Source organism: Hylobates moloch, unplaced genomic scaffold (genome assembly GCF_009828535.3).
Source record: "Hylobates moloch isolate HMO894 unplaced genomic scaffold, HMol_V3 SCAFFOLD_1, whole genome shotgun sequence".
Lineage (NCBI taxonomy): Eukaryota > Metazoa > Chordata > Mammalia > Primates > Hylobatidae > Hylobates > Hylobates moloch.
Genome location: NW_026652276.1, coordinates 121,138,419 through 121,163,659, shown reverse-complemented (window position 1 = coordinate 121,163,659; position 25,241 = coordinate 121,138,419). Strand labels below are relative to the sequence as shown.

General features: G+C 38.1%; 1 protein-coding gene across 1 annotated transcript in view; it reads left to right on the top strand.

The window, feature by feature from the left end:
* Positions 1–25,241, top strand: part of ABCA13 (ATP binding cassette subfamily A member 13) — a 509,835-nt gene that overhangs the window by 30,209 nt on the left and 454,385 nt on the right. Inside the window, exons 4-6 of the mRNA XM_032758123.2 lie at positions 15,297–15,448; positions 17,214–17,242; positions 22,880–23,043. Coding sequence (XP_032614014.1) covers positions 15,297–15,448; positions 17,214–17,242; positions 22,880–23,043 — 345 coding nt within the window. The remainder of the gene's footprint in view (positions 1–15,296; positions 15,449–17,213; positions 17,243–22,879; positions 23,044–25,241) is intronic.

Below are 25,241 nucleotides of genomic sequence, written 5' to 3'. Positions count from 1 at the left end.
TGGGACTACAGGCAGGTGCCACCATGCCCAGCTAATTTTTTGTATTTTTAGTAGAGAGGGGGTTTCATCATGTTGGACAGGCTGGTCTTGAACTCCTGACCTCAGGTGATCTGCCCCCCCTTGGCCTCCCAAAGTGCTGGGATTACAGGCGTGAGCCACCGTGCCTGGCTGATCCTTATTTCTTAAATGGCTTTTCTGACATGGAGATGTGCCAGCATTAGATTCACCAGGGAGAAGGATTCCTTCTGTACCTGCTGTCCCATTCCGACACCTTGGGGCCCTCCACCATGACGAGTACTCCCCTCCCCTTCCTTGGTACCTTCCATGGCATGGTCGGCCTTTCTCTTTTTATATTCCCCATCTGTCCAGCCCTTACACAGCCCAGGGTCTTCCTCTTCTATATGCAGTCAGCTCTGTTGTGGTCAGCTACCTGCTCGCGATGCAGCACCATGGCCTCTGCACACTGAGGAAAGACAATTCCGGGTGGGCCTGGGGTTTATTTCCAAGCCCCTTTCATAACTTAGTGGAGAGCTGGCCCAGGAGGGGTGAGTGAAGAATGAAAAAACGATCCAAGCTCTTGAGTCCAGAGTCTCCCCTCCTGACCCAGCCACTTGCCTAAGGAAGCCCTCCCTATAACTGCAGTCACTTGTCTACCTGCATAGAGCATTTTAGGGCTGGGTCTCTGTCCTGGGGTTCTCTCCTTGCCCTGCCTAGGCATGTCTCTTGATGGACTGTTGAAAACTTGGGGGATTATGTACTTTTTGCTAGGTTTTTATTTGTAAATTTCTCCTCCAATAAAACTTATTTTATTTTTACACCATGTTTAGTATTTCAATTTTGTTTTCTTTCCTACTCGAGGTTATAAAGATAATTTCTTACATTATCTTCTTAAAGTATTATAGTTTTTCCTTTCACCCGCTGGTCTTGAATTCATCTGGGTTTTACGTCTATGTATGGTGAAGGTAATGATTTAACTGCATTTTTTTTCCATTTGGATAAGTATTTTTTCAGTTGTATTATTAAACAGTTTATCAATTTCACATTGATTTGTAATCCCATTGTGACGTGAATTAAGTTTTCATATGTGATGCATCTGCGTCTGGCTTCTCCAACTTGTTATAGCCCCAGCCATTCCTTGAACTATACCCTGCTGTCTTACTGTAGCTTTCTGATGTCTTGATATCTGATGGAGTAAATGTCTCTACCTTGCACTTATCCTTTGGGAAGTCTTTGTTCTTCCATGTAAGTTTAACAATCTTGTTGTACATGTCAGTGAAAAATATTATTGGGATATTTACTGGAGTTGCATTGAATCTTGTGATCATGATGCATTATTTAATTTATTTAGGTTTTCTTTAGTGTCTTTCAACATAGCTTTATAGTGTTTTTTCATGAAGGTTATGCATATCTTTTGTTAACTTATTTCTTTGTTACTTTATGTTTGTTGTTGCTATTGCAAATAGTATTTTTAAAAAGTTACACTATGTTACTTTTCATTACTTGTGTAATGGAAATAAAGTTAATTTAAAAAATCAACTTTATTGATCTATACAATATTTAAGAGTACATTTCAATGAGTTTGACATGTCTATGAACCTGTGTAACCACCATCATGATTGAAATATAAAGCATTTTCATTATCCTCAGAATTCTCCTGTGCTCTATCCCAGCCCAACCTACCTCCACTCACCCCACACCTTCAGATCCAGGCAATAGCTTGTCTGCTTTTGGTCATCTAGATTAGATTTGCCTTTTCTAAATTTTATATAAAGGATATATCCTTGGTGTCTGGCTTCTTCCACCCAGCAAAATGTTTTGAGATTTATTTATGTGGTTGTGTGTATTAGTATGGTCATGCACCGCTTGACAATATTTTTTTTTTTTTTTTTTTTGAGACGGAGTCTTGCTCTGTCGCCCAGGCTGGAGTGCAGTGGCGCAATCTCGGCTCACTGCAAGCTCCGCCTCCCGGGTTCACGCCATTCTCCTGCCTCAGCCTCTCCAAGTAGCTGGGACTACAGGCGCCCGCCACCACGCCCGGCTAATTTTTTGTATTTTTAGTAGAGACAGGGTTTCACCGTGGTCTCGATCTCCTGACCTCGTGATCCGCCCGCCTCGGCCTCCCAAAGTGCTGGGATTACAAGCGTGAGCCACCGCGCCCAGCCTTGACAATATTTTAGTCAACAATGGACTGCATATATGACAGGGGTCACATAGAATTATAATTCCATATTTTAACTGTACTTTATATATGTTTAGACATACAAGGCTTACCATTGTATTATAATTGCCTACAGTATTCAGTACAATGACATGCTGTACAGGTATGTAGCCTAAGAGCAATAGGCTACACCACATGGCTAGGTATGTAGTAGGCCCCACCATCTAGGTTTGTGTAAGCACATTCTGTGATGTTCACACATGATGAAATTGCCTAAGAATGCATTTCCCACAGTACATTTTCTTCTTTAAATGACACATGACTATAATTCATTCCTTTTAATTTTTCCCATAGGTAAGGATGACCCAGGGTGGTCTCTTTTATTTTTTTGATTAATTTTTAAAAAAACTGTTTGTTTCTTAATATATATTTTAAAAGTCTTCATTTTTAATTATTGTGGATACATACTAGTTTTATACATTTCTGAGGTATGTGCAATATTTTGATACAAATACACAATGTATAATGATAAAATCAGGGTAATCAGGATACCCATCATCTAAAGTATAAATCATTTGTGTGAGTGTGTGTGTGTGTGTGTGTGTGTGTGTGTGTGTGTTAGGAACATTCCAGTTTCACCTTTTAGTTATTTTGAAATATGTAATAAATTATCATTAACTATAGTCATGCCAGTGTGCTACTGAACATCAGATACAATTCCTTCTATTTAACTGCCCTTTTGTACCCATTACTTATCCCCTCTATATCTCCCACCTCCCCACTACCCTTCTCAGCCTCTGGTAACCATCATTCTACTCTCTGTCTCTATGAGTTTAATTATTTTTAGCTCCCACATGTAAGTGAGAGCACATAATATTTGTCTTTCTGTGCCTGACTTATTTCACTTAACATAATCCCTTCCAGTTCCATCCCTGTTGTTGCAAATGACAGGATGTCATTCTTTTTTATGCCTGAATAATATTCCATTAGGTATACATACTACATTGTCTTTATCCATTTATATGTTGATGAACACTAAGGTTGATTCCATAGCTTGGCTACCGTGATTAACGCTGCAATAAACATGAGAGTGCAGAAGTCTCTGTTTTTTTTTTTCTTTTGGATTTATACACAGCAGTGGGATTGCTAGATCATATGGTAGTTTTATTTCTAGTGTTTTGAGGAACCTTCCTTCTGTTCTCCATAGTGGCTGTACTGACTACTTTCCCGCCAACAATGTACAAGGGTTCCCTTTTCCCAGCCCCTCACCAGCATTTGCTATTGCCTTTTTAATAAAAGCCATTTTAACTGGGATGAGATAATATCTCATTGTAATTTGGATTTGCCCTTCTTGGATGAGTAGTGATGTTAAGCAGGTGTGCATGTCCTAGTGACCCATTTGTATGTCTTCTTTTGAGAAATGTCTATTCAGATTTTTTGCCTATTTTTCATTGAATTATTGTGTTTTTATGTTGAGTTGTTTGAACTTGTTATATATTCTGGTTATTAATACCTTGTCATATGTGTAGTTTGCAAATCTTTTCTCCCATTCTGTGAGTTGTCTCTTAACTTTGTTTATTTTCTTTGCTGTGCAGAAGCTTTTGAGCTTGGTGTGATCCATTTGTCCATTTTTACTTTTGTTGTCTGTGCTTTTGAGGACTTACTCAAGAAATCTTTGCCCAGACCAATGTCCTGGAGTGTTTCCCCAAAGTTTTATTCTATTAGTTTCACAGTTTCAGGTCTTAGATTTAAGTCTTAATTTGGATTGTTTTTTATTATGGCAAGAGATAGGGGTTTAGTTTCATTCTGCATATGGATATTCACTTTTCTCAGCAGCATTCATTGAAGAGACTGTTCTTTCCTCACTGAATGTTCTTGCAGACTTTGTAAAAAATGAGGACTCTAATGCATGGATTTATTTCTGGGTTCTCTGTTCTGTTCCATTGGTCTATGTGTCTGTTTTCATGCCAATACCATGCTGACTTGGTTACTAAAGCTTTGTAGTATATTTTGAAGTCAGGTAATGTGATGCCACCAGCTTTGCTCTTTTTGCTCAGGATTGCTTTGGCTATTTTAGGTCTTTGTAGTTGCATATAAATTTTAGGATTTTAAAAAATGAATTTTTTTTCTATTTCTATGAAGAACATCTTTGGTATTTTCATAGCGATTGCATTGAATCTGCAGATTGCTTTGGGGAGGATGGACATTTTAATAATATTGATTCTTCCAAGCCATGAACGTGGAACATCTTTCTAATTTTCTGTGTGTCCTCTTCAATTTCTTTCATCAGGGTTTTATAGTTTTCATTGCAAGGATTTTTTACTTCTTTGGTTAGGTTTATTCCTAGGTATGTTATTTTATTTGTAGCCATTATAAGTGGGATTGCTTTCTTGGTTTCTTTTTCATATTGTTCACTGTTAGCATATATATATGCTATTGATTTTTGTTTGTTAATTTTGTATCCTGCAACTTTACTGAATTTGTTTATCAGTTCTAACAGTTTCTTGGTGGAGTCTTTAGGTTTTTCTAAATATGAGATCATGTTATATGCAAACAAGGATAATTTGACTTCTTCCTTTCCAATTTGGATGCCCTTTATTTCTTTCTGTTGCTGGATTGTTCTGGCTGGGACTTCCAGTATTATGTTGCATAAAAGTAGTGAAAGTGGGCATTCTTGTTCCAAATCTTAAAGAAAAGATCTTCGGTTTTCCCCTGTTCAGTATGACAGTAGCTGTGGTTTTGTCATATAAGGTGTTTATTGTGCTTGACTGTGTTCCTTCTATATCCAGTTTTTGAGAGTTTGTATCATAAAGGAATGTTGAATTTTATCTAATGCTTTTTCAACATCATTGATATGATTATATAGTTTTTGTCCTTTGTCTTTTGATGTGATGTATCACATTGGTTAATTTGCATATGTTAAATTGCTCTTGCATCCTTGGGATGGATGAATCCCACTTGGTCATAATAAATGATCTTTTAAATGTAACATTAAATTCAGTTTTGTCAGTATTTTGTTGAGAGTTTTTGCATCTATGTTCATCAGAAATATTGGCCTCTAGTTTTCTTTTTTGTTATTTTTTGTGTGTATATCTGGTTTTGGTATCAGGGTAATACTGGCACTGCAGAATGAGTTTGACAGCATTCCTTCCTCTTCAACCTTCTGGATTAGTTTGAGTAGGACTTGTAATAATTCTTGTTTAAATGGTAAAATTCAGCAGTGAAGCCATTGTTTGGGTCCTGAGCTTTTCTTTGATGGGGGAATGTTTATTACTGCTATCTTATTACCTGTTGTTGGTTTATTCAAATTTTGGTTTTCTTTGTGGTTCAATCTTGGTATGTTGCATGTATCTAGGAATTTATTTATTTCTTCTCAGTTTTCCAGTTGAAGAGGACACCCAAAAAATAGAAAGATATTCTATGTTCATGGATTGGAAGAATCAATATTAATAAAATGTCTATACTCCCAAAAGCAATCTGCAAATTCAATGTAATTTCTATCAAATCAGTGTATTGAGATATAGTTGCTCACAGTAGTCTCTGATGATTCTTTGAATCTTTGTGGCATCAGTTGTAATGTCTCCTTTTTTGTCTCAAACTTTATTTATTTGGGTCTTCTCTCTTTTTTCCATTGTCAGTATTGCTAAAGGTTTGTCAATTTTGTGTATCTATTAAAAAAAACTTTTTGTTTCATTGATCTTTTATATTTTTTGGTCTTTTGAAGAAAGATTCTGCTCTGATCTTTATTGTTTCTTCTACTAATTTTGGGCTTGTTTTGTTCTTGCTTTTCTAATTCTTTAAGATGCATAGTGTATTAGTCAATTCTTATGCTGCTATGAAGAAATACCCAAGACCGGGTAATTTATAAAGTAAAGAGATTTAATTGACTCACAGTTCTGCATGGTTGGGGAGGCCTCAGGAAACTTACAATCATGGCGGAAGGGGAAGCAAACGTGTCCTTCACGTGGCAGCAGGAGAAAGAAGCATAGAGCAAAGGGGGAAAAAGCCCCTTATAAAACCGTCAGATCTCATGAGAACTCACTCACTATCATGAGAGGAGCATGGGGGAACTGCCCCCGTGATCTAATTACCTCCCATGAAGTCCCTCCCACAACACATGGGGATTACAATTCAAGATGAGATTTTGAGTGGGGACATGGCCAAACCATATCACATAGTTAGGTTATCTGAAATTTTTTTTCTTTTTTTTAAAACTTTTGTGATGTAGGCATTTATTGCTATAAACTTGCCTCTTAATACTACTTTTGCTGTATCCCACAGGTTTGGGTACATTGTTTTTCTATTTTGATTTTTTTTAAGCAATTTTAAAATTTCCTTCCTAATTTCTTCATTAACCCAGTAGTAATTCAGGGGCATATTGTTTAATATTTATGTGTTTTTATAACTTGCAAAGTTGATCTTGTTATTGATGTCTAGCTTTATTCCATTGTGGTCAGAAAAGAGACTTAATATAATTTTAATTATTTTGAATTTTTTTTAGACTTATTTTGTGGCCTAATATATGATATATCCTTGAGAGTGTTCCATTTTCTAAAAAGAAGAATGCAGATTCTGCAGCTGTTGGATGGAATGTTCTGTAAATGCTTATTAGGTTCATTTCATCTACAGTGTAGATAAAATCAAATGATTCTTTGTTGCTTTTCTGTTTAAATGATCTGTTCAATGCAAAATATGGGGCATCAAAGTTTCCAGCTGTTATTATATTGAGATCTATCTCTCTCTTTAGCTCTGTTAATATTTGCTTTTTATGTATGGATGCTCCAGAGTTGGGTGCACCCAATTTATATTATTATATTTATATTACATTTCCCTGTCTGAAAGGTCATGTATCTCTGTCACTCCAGGATTGGTCACTGATTACTTATTTAGTTTGTTTGGTGAGGTCATGTTTTTCTGGATGTTCTTGATGCTTGTGGATGTTCATTAATGGCTGAGCATTGAAGAGTTAGGCATTTATTCCAATCTTTGCAGTCTGGGCTTGTTTGTACTCATCCTTCTTGAGAGGACTTTCCAAGAATTCAAAGGGGAATAAATGTTGTGACCTAAGCCTGTGGTCACTGCAGCTGTTTAGCACTAGCTGTTTCATTCCTAAGCCCAAGAATGCTGCAACTCTAGTAGACTCCCAGATAATCAGCCTTGTTGGACTTAGGGAATTTAAGAGAGCATTCTCTGGGTTACCAGTTGAAGTCTCTTGCTCTCTTCCTTCTGTTTCCCCTAATCAGAAGGAGTATCTTTCCACACTGGGCTGCCTGGAATTGGGGGAGGGGTGATGCAGGCACTCCTTTGGCACCATGTTGAGTCACATCTGAGGCTCATGTACTTCCTGACCAGTACAGTACTGGGGCTTATCCAAGGCCCATGGCCGCTACTTCCTGGCTGCTGCTGATGTTTATTCAAGGTTCAAGGTCACCTTACTCAGCAGGTGGCCAATCCTGCTGGGACTGGGTCCATCCCATCAAGGCAGCAGATTCTCATCTAGCCTAGATGGGTCTAGAAAAGCCACTGGGAAGCAAAGGCCTGGAATCAGGGGCTTCAGAAATCTGGCTGGTACTTTATTTTACAGTGGCTGAACTGGTATCCAGCTTGCCAGACAAAGTCCTCTGTAATATTCCTTCTCCCTTCCTCAAGCAGAAGTCTTTCCCCAAGCTCACTGCCTGGAGTTGGGGGAGGGTTGATGTAAGCACTCTAATGGCTACTACAGCTGGTATTGCCTTGGTACTGTAACTCCACTGCCTTCAAAACCAGCAGAACACCAGGGCTTATCTAAGGACTGCAGTTCTTGTGGCCTGACTGCCACTCAAATTTATTTGGGGTCCCAAACCACTTTATCAGCCTGTAGTGAAGCCAGCCAAGACTTGGATACCTCTTGCTGGGGCACAGGATGCTCATCTAGCTCAGGGCTGGTCTAAATGCTTCCTCTGTGGGCACCAGTAGAATTCTGCTCTTGTTGCCTTCTATTGTGATAGGGCAGCACTGAGTTTCAGTACAAAGATTCACACTCAGTTTGCTGTCCCTCCCTCAAGCACACATAATCTTTCTCCATGCTGCGCTGCCTGGGATTGGGTGAGGAGAGGTAGGCAATGCAAGACTGTCCTTTCTTTCTTCTTCAATGCCTCTTTCCATCTTAAATGTTATGAACATTAAAAAATAAATCTGTGTGTGGACAAATATTTGAGTTTTTCTTGGGTTAATACCCAGGAGTAGAATTCCTGGGATAAATGTTTAGTGTATGTTTAGCTATATAGTATATGTCCAGGTTGTTTTCCAAAGTGTCGTGCAATTTTATATTCCCAACATCAATACATAAGAATTCTAGTTGCTCCACATTCTTGCTAACACTTATTATGTTGTTCTCTTTAATTTTAGCCATTATACTGTTGTATTGTGCTTTCTAATTGTAGTTTTAATTTACATTTTCTTGATCAGGAATGATTTTAAGCATCTTTTTATGTGTTTATTGGGCATTTCAATATTTTTTGAGGAAAGTATCTGTTTATGTTATACAATTGATTTTTTATTTTTGGTTTTACTGAATTCTTAAGAGTTTTTTTTTACATATACTGGTCACAAGTGTTTAATCATATGTATACATATTATACATGTATTGTAAATATTATTTTCTCATTTATGCTCTGTCTTTCGAAGAGCAAGGTTTATTTATTTTGATAAAATATAATTTATCACTTTTTTCTGTTTTGATTTGTGCTTTTTTGTGTTTTCTTTAACAAAGAAATATTTGCCTAATATTTTTGAAGATTGTTCAGATTTTTTCCTGTATTTTCTTTTATATGTTTAATAATTTTAGCTTTTGTTTATAGGTACAATTTATTTTCAGTTTCTTTCTTTCTATGGTGTGATGTAACTTTTGAGGTTTCCCTTTTTATATATGTATATACAATTCTAGTAGCATTTGTTGAAAAAACTATTCTATTTCATTAGAATACATTGGGACCTTTGTTTAAAATCAGTTGATTTGTTAATAGTATGAAGGACTGTTTTTGGACTCTCAGATCTTGTAGGTTTAGTTTCACAACATCAGAATGTAGCAAATATTGCAATAAAGTGAGTCACAAAAGTTTTTTAGTTTTCCATTCCATATAAAAGTTATGTTTACACTATATTGTAGTCTATTAAGTGTGCAATAGCATTGTCTAAAAAATGTACATACCTTAATTAAAAGAACACTTTATGGCTAAAAAATGCTCATGATCATCTGAGCCTTCAGTGAGCCAATCTTTTTGCTGGTGAAGATCTTGTTTTGTTGCTGATGACTGCTAACTGATCAGGTTGGTGGTTGCTGGAGGTGGAAGTGGCTGTGGCTATTTCTTTAAGTAAGACAGAAATGAAGTTTACTGCATCATTGACTGTTTCTTTCATGAAAGATTTCTCTGTAGCATGTGATGCTGTTTTATAGCATTTACTTACAGTGGGACTTCTTTCAAAATGAGAGTCAATCTTCTCAAACTCTGTCACTGACTTACCAACTAATTTTATGTAATATTCTAAATCCTTTGTTATCATTTCAATAATGTTCACAGCATCTTCACCAGAAGTAGATTCCATCTCAAGAAACCACTTTGCTTGCTTATCCATAAGAAGCAACTCCTCATTCATTAGTTTTGTTATGAGATTGCAACAATTCTGTCACATCTTAAGGCTCCACTTCTATTTCTAGTTTTTTGCTATTTCCATCACATCTGCAGTTACTTTCTCCACTGAAGTCTGGAACCCACTCAAAATCATCTATAAATTTGAATCACTATCTATGACTCTATAGCTTTATGAAATGCATTTCTTAAATAATAAGATTTGAAATTTGAAGTTACTTCTTGCTCCACGTGCTGCAGACTGGATGTTTGTTAGCAGGCGTGAAAACATTAATCTCCTTGTACATCTTCATCGGAGCTCTTGGATGACTGGCCGTATGGTCAATGAGCAGTGATATTTTGAAAACAACATTTTTTTCTGTGCAGTAGGTTTTGACAGTGAGTTTAAAATATTCAGTAAAACATGCTGTAAACAGAAGTGCTGTCATCTAAGCTTTGGTGTTCCATTTATAGAGCACAGACACAGTTGATTTAGCATAATTCTTAAGGGCCCTAGGATTTTTGGAATAGTAAATAAACACTGGCTTCAACTTAAGGTCACCAGCTGTATTAGCCCCTAACAAGAGAGTCAGCCTGTCCTTTGAAACTTTGAAGGCAGGCATTGACTTCTCCTCTCTAGTTAATGAAAGTCCTAGATAGCATCTTCCAGTGCAAGGCTGTTTTGTCTGCATTGAAAATCTGTTGTTTAGTGTACACACTTACACCAATTATTTTAGGTAGATCTTCTGGAGAATTTGCTTCAGCTTCTATATCAATGCTTACATCTTCACCTTGCACTTTTATGTAATGGAGATGGCTTCTTTCCTGAAACCTCATGAACCAACCTCTGCTAACTTCAAACTTTCCTTCTGCAGCTTTCTCACCTCTCTCAGGCTTCACAGAACTGAAGAGAATTAGGACCTTTCTCTGGATTAGAATTTGGCTTAAGGAAATGTTGTGGCTGATTTGATCTATCCAGACCTCTAAAACTTTTTCCATATCACTTTCTTATCATTTGTGTTTTCACTGGAGTGGCACTTTTCATTTTCTTTAAGAACCTTTTCTTTGCATTCACAGCTTCATTAACTATTAGTGAATTGCATTTATTAACTGCTTGGTGAAAAAGTCCTAGCTTTCAGCCTATCTCAGCTTTTAACTTGCTTTCCTCACTGAGCTTAATAATTCTTAATCATTAATAAACATGGGAGGCGGAGGTTGCAGTGAGCTGAGATTGTGCCACTGCACTCTAGCCTGGATGACAAGAGTGAGACTCTGTCTCTAATAATAATAAGAATAATTCTAATAATTCTAGCTTTTGATTTAAAGTGACAGACATGTGACTCTTCCTTTCACTCGAACAATTACAGGTCACTGTAGGGTTATTAATTAGCCTAATTTCAATATCATCGTGTCTCAGGGAACAGGAAGGCCCGAGGAGAGGAAGAGAGATGGGGGAATGGCCAACCAGTGGAGCAGTCAGAATACACACAAAATTTATTGATTGAGTTCTCCATCTTATATGGGCATGGTTTGTGGCATCCCCAAGCAATTATGATAGTAATATCAAAGATCACTGATTACAGAACACGACAGTAGATACAATAATAATGAAGGTTTAAAATATTTTGTGAGGATTACCAAAATGTGACACAGAGACACAAAGTGAGCACATGCTGTTGGAGAAATGGCATTGATGGACTTGCTCAATGCAAGGTTGCCATGAACTTTCAATTTGTGAAAAACACAGTATCTGTGAAGCACAATAAAGTGAAGCATAATGAAACAAGGTAGGCCTGTACACAATTCAATAATTGTTAGTATATTCACAGAGCTGGGCAACCATCATCACAGTTAATTTTAGAAAAATTTCACCAACCTGACAAGAAAATCTAAATGTATTAGCATACACTTCTCATTTCCTCCCAATCTCCCCCATGCCCACGCCTAACCCTGGGCATACAACTAAGCTACTTTCTGTCTCAATAGATTTTACTATTCTGGACATTTCCTACATATAGAATTTGTATAAGTTATAGGCTTTGTTTGGTGACTGCCCTCTTTCACTTAGCACAATGTTTTTAAGGTTCATTCATGTTGTAGCATCTAAAATGCTTCATTTTAAAATTGATGATAAACTAATATTCCCTTGTATAGATACAGGACATTTTCTTTATCTTTTCCTCTGTTGAACTACATTTGAGTTGTTTCCACTTTTAGGCTATGATGAATAATGCTGGAATATTCATGTGCAAGTTTTAAAATAAATGTATGTTTTTGTTTCTCTTGGGTATATGCTAGGTCACATGATAGCTCTACATCTAACATTTTGAGAAACTGTCAGATTGTTTTCCAACGTGGCTCTACCATTTTGCTCTCCCATCATCATGGTAGAAAGGTTCAATTACTCCACATTCTCACCAATACTTGTATTTCTGTTCTTTAGATTGTAGCCATCTAGGTGGATGTAAGGAGTTATCCCATTGTGATTTTGATTTACATTTCCCTAGTGGTTTATGATGTTGACAATCTTTTTATGTAGTTCTTGGCCATTTGTATATCTTCTATGGAGAAATGTCTTTTCAAATCTTTTGCCCATTTTAAATTGGATTATTTGTCTTTTTATTATGAAGTTGTAAGAATTCTTCATATATTTTACAGACAAGTCCCTTATTAGATATGTGATTTCCACATCTTTTCCCCCCATTTTCTGGGTTGTCTTTCCACTTTGTGATTGCATTTTTGAAGTAAAAGTTTTTAATTTTCATGAAGTCCAACTTACATATTTTTTTCTTTTGTTGTTTATGCTTTTGGTGTCATATCTAAAAGGCTCAGCCTAACCTTCAATCATAAGGATTTCCTGCTATGTTTTCTTTTAAGAGTTTTACAGTTTAGCTTTTACATTTTCGTCTGTTGTCTATTTTGAGTTGACTTTTGTGTGTGGTGTGAGGAAGGGATACAACTTCATTCTTTTGCATGTGGATATGCAGTTGTCCTAATGGGTTACCTTCTATCTATAGATTAGTTTGGAGAGAATTAACATTTTAAAAACATTGAATCATGCAATCCATGAGCATGATATAGCTCTCCATTTATTTTAAGCTTTCTTGAATTTCTCTCAGGAATTTTTTGTAGCTCTCAGTTCTATGTATATTTCATTAAATGTATTCCTAAGTAGTTAATATTTTTTTGGTATTGTTTTAAACATTTTGATTTCTCAAAGAACTAAGAATAGAACTACCACCCTATACAACAATTTCATTACTGGATGCCTATCCAAAGGAATATAAATCATTATATTAAAAAGATACCTTCTCTTGTGTATTTATTGTAGCACAATTCACAAGAGCAAAGTTATGGAGTTGACCTAGTACTGTCCTCAGATCCTTCCTCTCTGGCACAGATAAATGGGAGCAGTAATGTGAGTCAGCCATAACAGCCTTCTTAGGAGAATTATTTCTGCCTTTGGATCTGCTTAGAGATAATTCTCATTTGATAACAATTTGCCCTGTTTGTCTAAGCAAAAATTAACAAAAATTGTAATAGAAAGAATAATCATATTGCTTCACATTCCTTGCTTATTCTTGTAGTCCTTATGCTGAAAATGCACATATCTCAGTGTTAGTCTCACCACTGCCACTTCTCTTCCTGCTTATTTACACAGTGCTGGGTGCTGGATGATCCTCACACCACCCTATTAGGTGGGTAATATTTTGATCTTATTTTAAAGATAATCTCCCAAGTGTGACACTGCTTTAAAAACATTTTGACTCCAAGGGAGCTCTCATTGGATCTAAGTTTTCTCATCTTCAAACTGAGGAAGGGACCTGAATAATGATTTCCAAGGCCCCACGTACTTCTGACAACCTCAAGTGGGTCCTTCACAGAATTGCAGGGATGTCTCTAGATGCAGCATTGGTTCCTGGCCCTTTGAAGGGGCGATTCTCAGTGTCAGTCTGAGGGCTGAGAAAGTTCAGTCATCTCTGCCCAGTGGCCTTCTCTTGATCTCCCCACTGTAATCTCTTTTATCCCCCACCTTCCCTTTGCAAGTCTTTTCCTAGCCTGGCAGGTCAAGCATTACCTGATAAAAGTCTCAGTAAAGACCTGTATTCAGAAAGGAGGAAACTGCTCTCCACCCAAATCCTATTATAGCTCTGAGATTTCCCTGCTGCTCTGGAATTCACTCTCTCTCTCTCTCACACACACGCAAATTAACATTTAATCAAGGATTTTCTATGTATTTTTCTGCTATAAACATTTCTCATGTTAATGATACTTCCTAATCTGGTCTTAAGGACAAATTGAGGTACTTTTGAGATAATAACTAGAAAAAGAACGTAAAACCTGCTCATTATTACAGGGGAAACTCATCTTGAATTACATCAGTTTCTATAATCTGATAATTCTATGGTTTTCCAGGTGAATCTCACATTTGGGTGAGGCAGGAGAGTTTGAATCATGGTTCATAGCTTTCAGAGGTCATTCTTAGCCTTTAATATGAGGCCTCAGCAGAGAAGTAATTTCTTGTTGTGCTTTTGAAATTCTGATCCACTCAAGTTGAAGGCCACACGTAAAAGGTAAGATTTCTGGCTGGTCATGGTGGTTCATGTCTGTAATCCCATACTTTGGAAGGCCAAAGTGGGAGAATCACTTGAGGCCGGAGTTCAAGATCAGCCTGGGTGATATAGCAAGATCCTCTCTCTACATATTTTTTTAAAGCAAAGCAAAACAAAACAAAAACAGGTGAGATTTCTGTTGAGTGTACGTAGCAACCACCTGTAGTAGAAGGTCATCTAAGCCAGTGCTCAGTTCTCTGGGCTCCAGACCTAACTTTGCTGCAAACATTCTGCTTGCTTTTAGCAAATTCACTTTGATTGTCTGGGCCACATTTCCTCATCTCTAAATAGCTGACTTGAAAGTCATTGAATTTATTTTATTCATCAGTAAATGTTGAACCTGCTCTGACTTCATTATAGGTTGTGAGAATTAAGTGATAATATTTGTGTAAGAGATTTACTGTAACTCTTTGTGATGTAAGCTTTGTTATTCTTTCATGGTAGATTTACATGTTGACAACTGTTAATTCATTTTCACTGTGTTCTCTAATTTGTAAAATAAAGGCAGGGAATTAAAAAACTAAAACATTCTCCATAATTATCTCTATCTCCTCCTCATGCACAGATCATATCATGTCCGTACTGTTCACTGATGTATTTATTCCAGGCACCGTGTGCAGGGCATGCTGTATAATATGTGTTAAATAAATTTAAAAAATGGCTTATAAACATAAAATGGCTAAGCTTTCAGATAATACAGAGAAAACAATTTTCTAATTTTAAATTTGTGAAGATTTTTTAAATAACGATTTCTCTTTTGGATGAGGGTCAGGTGAAATGGGCTCTCAGGGTAGATGATGAGAGTGTAAGTTGGTACAAGTTTAATTGAAAACAGTTTGGTATCAAGAATCTTAAAAAATGCCAAGGAAACTTATTCTTGTTAAAGAGTTTCACTTGCAGTATTTATTCTGTTTAAAGTTTGTCTAGGTTCCAAACTGCAGCTGACCCCAAGAAAGTCAACAACCTGGCCTTTTTAAAAGAGATACAAGACCTGGCCAAGGAAATTCATGGAATGATGGACAAGGCAAAAAACTTAAAAAGAGTTTGGGTAGAACGATCCAACAGTCCAGGCAAGTAAACCTCTCATAACAGTGACACTACCTACCTGGACATAGCTTAGGGAGAGCTGTGGAGGCTATGAGAACCCAGAATGTTAAATGCTCAACTCCTGCCTGTGCTAAACTTTCATTGTGAGTCTTTGATGGATGAGGCCAGCACCTGCAGACGGTTGTGGAGGGTGGAGCTGGATTCTCTCTCCTCAACCCCCTGGGAAGGCACCTTGTGCAGTGCACACACTGCACAACCTTCAGAGGGCTGCAGCCCATCCTCACTTTGTCTCCACAATTACCTTCTCACCACTCTGCCTACTCCTTTACACTCTTTGGTTGTTGTCTTCCTTTCTTGCTTTCTCTTATTCTGTTTTTAAAATCTGTCCCCACCTTCCCCAAACACACACACACACACACACACACACACACACACATTCCCAATTCATTTCCTCCTTCTTACATATTTGGATTGGTCTTTTCCATGTTAGTAACCCTTTAAGACTGGCCTTGGATGATTTGTTTACTTTGATTACAAACCTTTTAGATTATTGGGGTGGATTATTCCCTAAACAAAAGTAATTTCTGTTTATTGTAAAGAACATCCATGTTATAAATGGCTTCATCTTATTTATAAATCTACAGTAGGGAAAGTTAGGATGGATAAAGATCTTAGAGAGTTTTGGTTACAGATGGAGAAGTTTGCACCTCAGAAATAGGCAGCCAGTTGCCTCTCTTCACATCCCTGAGTCATTGCCTATTGTGATATTTGTTAATAAATGGGGGGCATTCAGTTAAATTTGAAATTTAAATAACAAAAATTTGTTAATATATGTATGTCCCAAGTGTTACATACTTTGGTAAAAAATAATTTATTTCTAATCTGAAATTGAAATTTAACTGGGTGTGTTGTTCTGTTTTAAATTTGCTAAATCTGATAATCCTAAGTATATAGCTCTAACTATAATTCCTATGTAATTTTTTCTTTCTTCATGGAGTGAATACAAAACCACGAAATAAAGAGTTTGGCAGAAACATGAAGAACGGGCTTCCCAAGGCAGATGGCATTATGTAGTATTTTTAAGAGACGAAATAGCACCTTTGTCCAGGATGGGGCAAGGCTGGCCATGGTCTCCCTGAAAGCTGATTTCACAATGGACCCAAAATGTATCAACAATACACCAGAATGGTTCCAAACACCAAATGATGGAGTTCTTATATTACACTCTATTGTGGGGTCATTCTACTTTTATAAAATTTGATTTTCAAATGAGGTTTTTAACATGCTATTTAAAGAAGAATTAAATTTTTTTGAGATGAAGTTCCCACTTTATTTCTAGTTTTCTATTATTTGAGCAATTTTCTATGATATATGTAACTTAAAATAATCTGAAGAATTATAATTTCACTTTTTTCTCTTCAAGTTTTTCCTTTATTTTTTTCTTTTTAAAAAAATTTTCATTTATTCCCTCTCTCCTCTCCTGAGCATTTGCAATGCCCAGTGAAATTAGATACTAATAAAACAATACAATACCCTTTGGCAAATTGTTGAAATTTGGTTCACCAGTTAAATTTTTTCCACGAATATACTTAGATTTGGAAATCTATGGTGATAGCTTTCTTCAGATAAATCTTATGAAGATAGATTTATTCTTCAGTTTTGGTGTATTTGGCTTTTGGGCCAGGGCTCTTGGATACTCCATTTGACTTTAGAATTAAAAGTAGGCATTTAGCATGTGCTTTTTCATTGATGATTGAACTAATATCTCTTAAACCTTCTTTATTGTAGATTCTTCTTATGGTTCCAGTTTTTTTACAGTAAGTATCTTAACAATAGTTTGAAAATTAGTCTTCAGAGACAGAATGGTTAAGTTTAAAACACTGTTTTTAAGTTTACATTTTCAAAGATTATTTCTAATGACTTTTATAACAATTGTATAGAAGCTGGATTTGAGAGAGCCAAGATCTTTGTAGATATGGGCTAAAAGACAAGTTCGAATTTTCTGAAGCAAGGCTCTGGGTCTGTGAAAAGCAGAGGTGAAACCTGAGGCCGGCAGGTGGTGGGCGATCCACGGAGTTACTTTGTAAGATGGGTACAGAGTTTATCTGATCCCAGGGATGGTCTGAGATTTGTGCTTGGCACATAAGCGGTGACTCCCTCGAGACACGAAGCCCTCAATTAAGGCACTAGTTATCAACAGGGGGTGATTTTGACCTCCAAAGGATATTTGTCAATGTCTGGACATATTTTTGGTTGTCATACTTGTGGACCAGTGGGGAGGGGAATATTAACCTCTAGTGGGTTGAGGCCAGAGATGTCGCTAAGAATCTTACAAAGAACAAGACAGCTTCTACAACAAAGAATCATCTGACCCAGAACATCAGTAGTCCGGTTGATAAGCCTCAAGTTAAGGTGCAACCTTGACAATATTAAAAATTCTTCCTTGCTCTTATTGCAGCACCAGACACTGACTGACTCTACAGGCCTTTATAGTAATATTGCACTAACAGAAGCATATGTGTCTGTATCTGTTTAATTCTAAGAAAGATTTAGACAGCTCAAAAAAAATATGCCATAAAACCACTAGGAGAAAAGTAAAAGAATAGGGGCCAGCTAATGGATTGGAATGAAGCAAGAATGTCAGTGTATCCATTAAATAATGACACTAGCAAAGAGTGTTGAACAAACACTCATCTTAACTTGGAGCTTTCTGATGCACCAGGTCAAAAGGAAAATATGGGACACACATACTCAAAATCTTACAAATAATGAAATAACTTAGAATAAACCATCACTTTAATGATTAAATTAGCATTAAAAAAGGAAATTATAATACCTGATGCTTGTGATGTTGTAGATTACTGATATAATCTCATATGGTTGTGACAATAAAAAAAGATATAATAATTTTTGGAAAAGCAACTTGATTTTCTTGCCCCTGTAATTGTTCTGAAAATTAATGTTATGTATAATACAAGAGAAATAAAAAGCTGTATGCATAAAATGTTCATTGATAATGATGGATAATTCAAATTTCCCGAAGTAAGATAAGTTGACCTTGATGGCCTTTTTAGTACAGTCACTTAATAGTAAGTATGGTATGTGGAAAATGAGTATGTTATTAGATCAAGTGTAAAAAGCAGAGGACAGTATCATATCCATCGTATGTTTGTGATGTAAAAACATTTCAGTACAAAGAATTGAAGAAAAGTGGCTACGGGAAAAAAGATCTATTTGTTACAATGAAAGAGTTCTAGGTTGCTTTTTTATTATAGAATTCTGATAAAGATGTTATACCGTTTGTTTTTCACTGAGAGTGAAATGGCTATCTGAATAATCTAGGCAGAGGAATGGTGGGACTTGAATTATGTTTTCGGAGGATTTCTTTGGACATTGTGTCAAGCAGAGACCGATGGTAGCCAGAGCGGAAGTGAGAGTCCACATAGGGAATCAGCTCATCCTTCTATGCAACAAATGGAGGTATTTTAGAACAGACACACAGTTAGTGAGGGAGGTAGTGAGATATGAGGGTGGTTTTGATATATCTTGGAGGTAAAATCAGTAGGCTCTATTGGTGAATGTGAGGTAAGTTATACGAGAAAGAGAAGAATCAAAGATGACTGTATGTGGTTTGACCTCAGTAATTGGAAAAATGGAGTGGCCATTTACTGAGGTGGGGAAAGACTGAAACAGGTTTTTCTGAGGGGAGAGGAGGAGAGGGTACAAAGGGAAATCAGAAATTGATTTGGGGGATGTCAGTGAGATATCCAAGTGGCATTGCCAAGGAGGTTGTGGGAGTTTCCAGTTTGGAGCTGAGATAAACTCTCTTGGCTGGATATATCAATGTAGAAAGTGTTGGTGTATAAATGAGATTTCAGGTTCATCAAGGGAGAGTGTGTAGACAGAGCAGAGAAAGAGCGCTGAGCACCGAGCACTTGCATTTGAAAAAGAGTATCAGGCAAGGAGGGGGAAGGTGAGAACGTGGGGTGTCGTGGAAGCCCAGGAAGGCAATTTTTCTAGGAGATGGGGATGATTCATTGTCTCAAGTGTGGCTGATTGATCATGTAAGAAGAGGATGGAGAAGTGCCACTGGGACTAGCAGCATGGAGTTCATTGGTGCTGTTGACAAGAAAGGCTCTGATGGAATGATGAGGGTAAAAGCCTGACTGGAGTGGGTTTAAAAGAGAGTGGGGGCACTCCAGGCTTGGGGGCTCATGCCTGTAATCTCAGCACTTTGGCAGGCTGAGGTGGTCCGATCACCTAAGGTCAGGAGTTTGAGACCAGCCTGGCCAACATGGTGAAACCACTTCTCTACTAAAAATACAAGAATGATTCAGACGCGTAATGGCGGGTGGCTGTAATCCCAGCTACTTGAAAGGCTGAGGCAGGAGAATCGCTTGAACCTGGGAGGTGGAAGTTGCAGTGACCTGAGATTGTGCCACTTCACTCCAGCCTGGGTAACAGAGCAAGACTCGGTCTCAAAAAAAAAAAAAAAAAAAAAAAAAGAGAGAGAGAGAGAGAATGGGGGCAAGTAAGTGGAGACAGAGAGTGTATATGACTCAAGATAGTAGGCTGTGAAGCAGTGAAGCACGGGGTGGAAGCTGCTGGGCATTGCAGAGGCCTTTGGTGTCTGTTCCCACCCTGCTTTCTCCCTAATTTCTCCCCAGCTAAGATGGACAGTTCCCGAGAGCTCAGACTCCTGGTCACAGGGCCCCATGTCAAACACGTGCTGAGAGTATTTTGCTTTCTGTTCTTCCCTGAAGTCAGTTCAGCTTGAGAGGGCAGGGGAGCTAACAACCTCAATGCAACCCACAGCTGGGGTGACCACCAGACTCACAATGGCTGGGACTAAGAGTCCCTTGTTCCAGAAAACATCCCAGTCCTGGGCAACTGGGGAAGGTTGGTCCAACTTCCCCCAGCAATGGTTCAACTCTGGGCGGTACCTTTGTTCCTGAGAGGCTTTGAGGATTCAAGCCAGCATGGTCTGTGCAGGCCCTTGATGGCTGCATTGACTTTTCCCTCTTTCCTGTCTCATTCTTTCCACCTCCTCAGCTCCTTCTTCCTGGGACCATCTCCTGAATAAGCCACCTATATATAAGTCCTTGTTGCAGGGGAACCTAAACGAGACAGGAGATATGGATTTATTTTCCTTATTATTATTATTATTATTTTTTAGAGACAAAAAAATTGCTGTGTCGTTGAGCTTCAAACTCCTGGGCTCAAGCCATCCTCTGGCCTCAGCCTCCCTAAATACTGGGATTATAGGCGTTAATCACCATGCGTGCCTGCTTGCCTGCCTGCCTGCCTTCCTTCCTTCCTTCCTTCCTTCCTTCCTTCCTTCCTTCCTTCCTTCCTTCCTTCCTTCCTTCCTTCCTTCCTTCCTTCCTTCCTTCCTTCCTTCCTTCTTTACTTCCTTCCTTCCTTCCCTCCCTCCCTTCCATCTTTCCTCCCTCCCTCTCTCCCTGTTCAGTACAGATGGAACCGTCCATTTTTTTCCCTAAATTTTTTCAATCAATGGTTTATTGAATCCAAGGATGCCTAACACACAGATACGAAAGGCTGACTGTACTTCATTGTGTACTTCTGAAAAACAAGGTCATTCTTGAACATAACCACAGTACAATTATTAGAATCAGAAAATTAACACTAATACAATAGAATTATTTAACCTATAGACTTTTTCCAGATTTGCCAATTGTTCTAATAATGTCCTTAACAGCAAAAGAAAATCTTGGATCATGTATTGCATTCAGTTGTCCTGTCTTTAGTTTCCTTTGTTCTGGAACAGTCTTTCTTTGTTTTTATTTCATCATGATTTTTGAATAGATCACTTATTTTGTAGACTATCTCTCAATTTTGGGGTTGTCTGATGTCTGTTCGTGATTGCATTTGGGGTTTTGTACTTATGGCAGGAACAGGTTGTGTTTTTTAAGATGGCAGATAATAACACGCTGATAGGAATGAACCGATAGAGGGGAAAAGAGAGGAGAGTTGCTGGATGATGCTCTTGAGGGGTGGGAGAGCAGGAGGGCTGAGCTCAGCCTGAGGACTGAAGCACTGAATTTGGCTGGGGATGGATTTTTTTTCTTTTGCCAGTGGAATATATGATAGATTGTGTGAAGAGAAAAGAGTTGAGTGGATATTCAAGGGAAAGATCATCCAGGGATGGACCAGGTGCATGAGGGCAATGAGGACAAGAAAGAGGTGTTGGCAGAATGGAATGTGGGGCCTGGTAGGGCTGTAGAGTCATTAGAGTTGGGGAACTGTAGAAAAGGAGTGGGGTTGGTCATCGAAGAGTGAGGTGCGTAAAGTTTTAGCTATTGATAATGAAAACAAAATGAAGATTTTGACCAGAGAAATGGGTGATTCAAGCAGGTGGAAGAAAATATCATTGGATCAAAGGGAGATAAAGTAACAGAGGGGATTTGAGGATCATTAGATGTGGAAATTACTGAGAATGGTGGCTGAAGTCATGCTGAAAAGCATGGTAGTGTGCTAGAAGCCACAATCCTCCAGAAATGGAAAGAGCTCATTCTGGGAGCTTCCCAGGACCCTACTGAGTTCTGAGACCCTCTCTTCATTCCACTGAGAGTGGTGTGAGGAAGAGGGAGTGTGTCTCATTTGGAGTAGTTGGACCTCTGGAGAATGCTTCATTTTCTGTTCGTTTGTTTTAACTCTATTTCATCTGAAAGATAAATGCTGTGATTTTTATGAGTGGTCTAAAATGCAGGACTCACTTTTATTGAAGAAATGGGAACTAGGCAGCAAGAAGAGAGCCAGCAACTGTGGAGCTTGGATCACAGAGTGTGGGGTAGTTGTTACTGGGATGTCATGGAGCATTGGGGTGTTTTTCCACCTAGAGAGAGCATGCGGGCTCAGTGAGGCACTGGAGACCCATGTTCCTTCTATTTTTGCACTTAGCCATTCTTGGCATATAATAAGAAAGCCTTGGGTATCTAGAGAAATGCAAAGGCTCTGTACTATGGGCCAGCTGCATTTGCCTTCTGATCAAGCCATCAGTGCTCAGTGAAATGTTGGGTTTTCTTGTTCATATTTGAATTACTCTCTTTTCTTTATCATTAACATGTAAAGAATAGATCATTAGATTCTTATCCAGGATCTACGTCAAAGACTTTGTCGCTTCAAAAACTGTAGAAGTTGGTACAGCTTGTTACAAAAATCGGCCTTCTTTTTCTTCTTACCCCATCCATACTTTTTCCCCCCTTGTCCATATTTTTAAGCCATTAAAAAAAACCCTCCAACTGAACAGAATAGTTTTAACATTGTATTCAACAGGTTGGCAAATCTGTTCAATGTAGTGATATATTAAATGTGAGTTTCTACTAGGAGGACGTCTACAATTTTGCACCTTTGCAGCATCTGTCTCTCTGTCTCATTTACTTTATTAATAAAACTCCAGAGGGAAACTTTTGGTATATACTTTTTCCCATCAGATGGATCTCAATAAGACCGAGGAGGTAATATTGAAACTGGAAAGCCTCCATCAGCAGCCTCATATCTGGGATTTTCTACTTTTACTGCCGAGGCTACACACAAGCCGTGATCATGTGGAAGATGGCATGGATGTTGCAGTGAACCTTCTCCAGACCATTTTGAAGTGAGTGAAAAAGAAAAATACAACTATCAATATGTTGTTTTTTACCTTATTTTTAAAATGGGAAATAAAAATTACTAATTGTTGGATTTTAAAAAACCTCACAATAATGTTACCTTGAAACAAGAGGAGCTTCTGCACCTCCACAAATGTCCCTCATCTGTCTGTGTACATATTTTATATGTGGGCAGTGATGTTGTTCAGAGCGTGTGCTCCCTGATTTAAAAAAGTTAGCGCCATACTTTAATATTTCATATGTTGTTATAGTTTATAAATGGCCATTTTTAATGGCTGCAGCATATATCATTCTGGTAAAGTACTATATACCATAACAATAAATTTGGCATTGGATTTTTGGTTGTGTCTAAGTTTTTCACTATTAGAGATAGGCTTGAATATAATAATTTCAACTAATTTCTTAAGAAATTATGCCCTAGTTGCCCAATATAGCATTCAGAACTGATAAGCTCAGTTGCTTCAGTTGTGTAATTCAGTGAGCTGGACGTTGGTCTCCTATGCTGGATCTGACCCCCATGTTACATGGGGTGATCTTTGGGAGCATCCCTTCCTGTGATGGGCTTCTCATGCCTTAATCAGCATGGCCCTCTTTTATAACCAATTGAATTATTTTGTGTAAACTCATTGTATGAATAATGGGTTTCATTATTTTTCATTAGCAAAGGTTTATATTCTTCTCTGGTTTTTAACTGTTATTTATTCTATCTGCCATTGGTGAGAGCAACCCACATTGCCCTTAGTCTACAACAAAAAGGGCTCTGTCCTGGGGCCTGTGCTTTGGGGAGGTCTCCGCTCTGGCTTTCCCTGGACTGTGCCTCTGCTCATGGCTCAGAATGCCCATGGGGTGAAGGGGATGTGTTCATAGAGCCCACACACCCTGATTCCCTCTCACCCTGGAGTTCCCTAATTTAATGGCCAGAGCCTGGTCAAGCCTCTTTCCTGGCCCCTCCTTCTGAGGGCAGGTCTTACCACTGGACTGTGCCTCCTCCAGCCCAAGGGTATTCTAGGGATGGCTGCAGCCATTGGCAGGAGTGTGGGGTGGGAAGCATGGGTGCTGTTGGGCTTTGTAGGCTGGAGGACCTACCTATGTGCACTGAGGCCACTTGAGGTACAGACCAAGCTGAGGGTGGGGAGCACATAGGGGAGGAGTGGGCTGAAGGTTGGGGCCAGGGACAGGTGCTGCCCAAACTCCCACATTCTGGTGCATAACTCTGAGGATCAGAAAATTCTAAATTTGAATGCAGCTTTCCAAGTTGTTATGAAGATCTGTTTGTCAATGTAGGAAAATGGAACATATTTTGATAGTTAGCTTGATTTATAACTTAAATATTTGAACATATTTGAAATGCCTCCCTTTGTATTCTCGCCCAAAGCTCTGACTGTGTTAGCAGTGAACAATGAAAATAATCGGGCTATTCTGAGAGACGCAAAATTTAAAATGAGAAGATATTGATGACAGTTGTTGAACCATATCAGCTTCAGTATAAATTGTATTTCCATATTTGGCTTCAGTGGCATGATATCAAGAAAATCTGCATTCATAGAAGTATTTGCAAGTGGTACCAGGTTTCAATGATATATCTTATAATCCTGGGATACTCTTCAATACACAAATTTGTCATAAAAGATTTTTCTTGATGAAAATCTACAAGGAAATAATCTGTTTGGAAGCACAGCTTATGATTGTGTTGGTCTCATGTTGCTAAAATGCAGATATATTCCAACTTCTGTTGAGTGCATTTTCTAATCTACAAATTTAAGCATATTTATTTATAAAATAAAATATTAATATTTTAAAAATAAAATTAATATGTATATGTAGATTCTCCCTCCCCAAAACTCCTTGTTCTTTGAAACAGTTTAACAGCCACTGATTAACCCTTGACCTATTCAGATCCACAGGTTAAGACAGGGTGGAGGATTGAGGTATGTGGTATTGCCCCCCAAATATTAGACTGATTATCTGAACTTGAAGCAGCCAGGCTAACTGTTCATTTGCTTTTCTAACATAGCAGCCCTTTGCACCCTGGCTGGCCTCATCAGCTGCCCTATGGCAGGAAGAATCAAGGCTGCATATAAAATGACACCTATGGCAGAGCCAATGCAAACTTGAGTTCTGTGTCAAAGGCAGAGTGGAAGATGGCCTAAGTTCTCAAGTGTTTCAAGAGAAGACCTTACCTCTT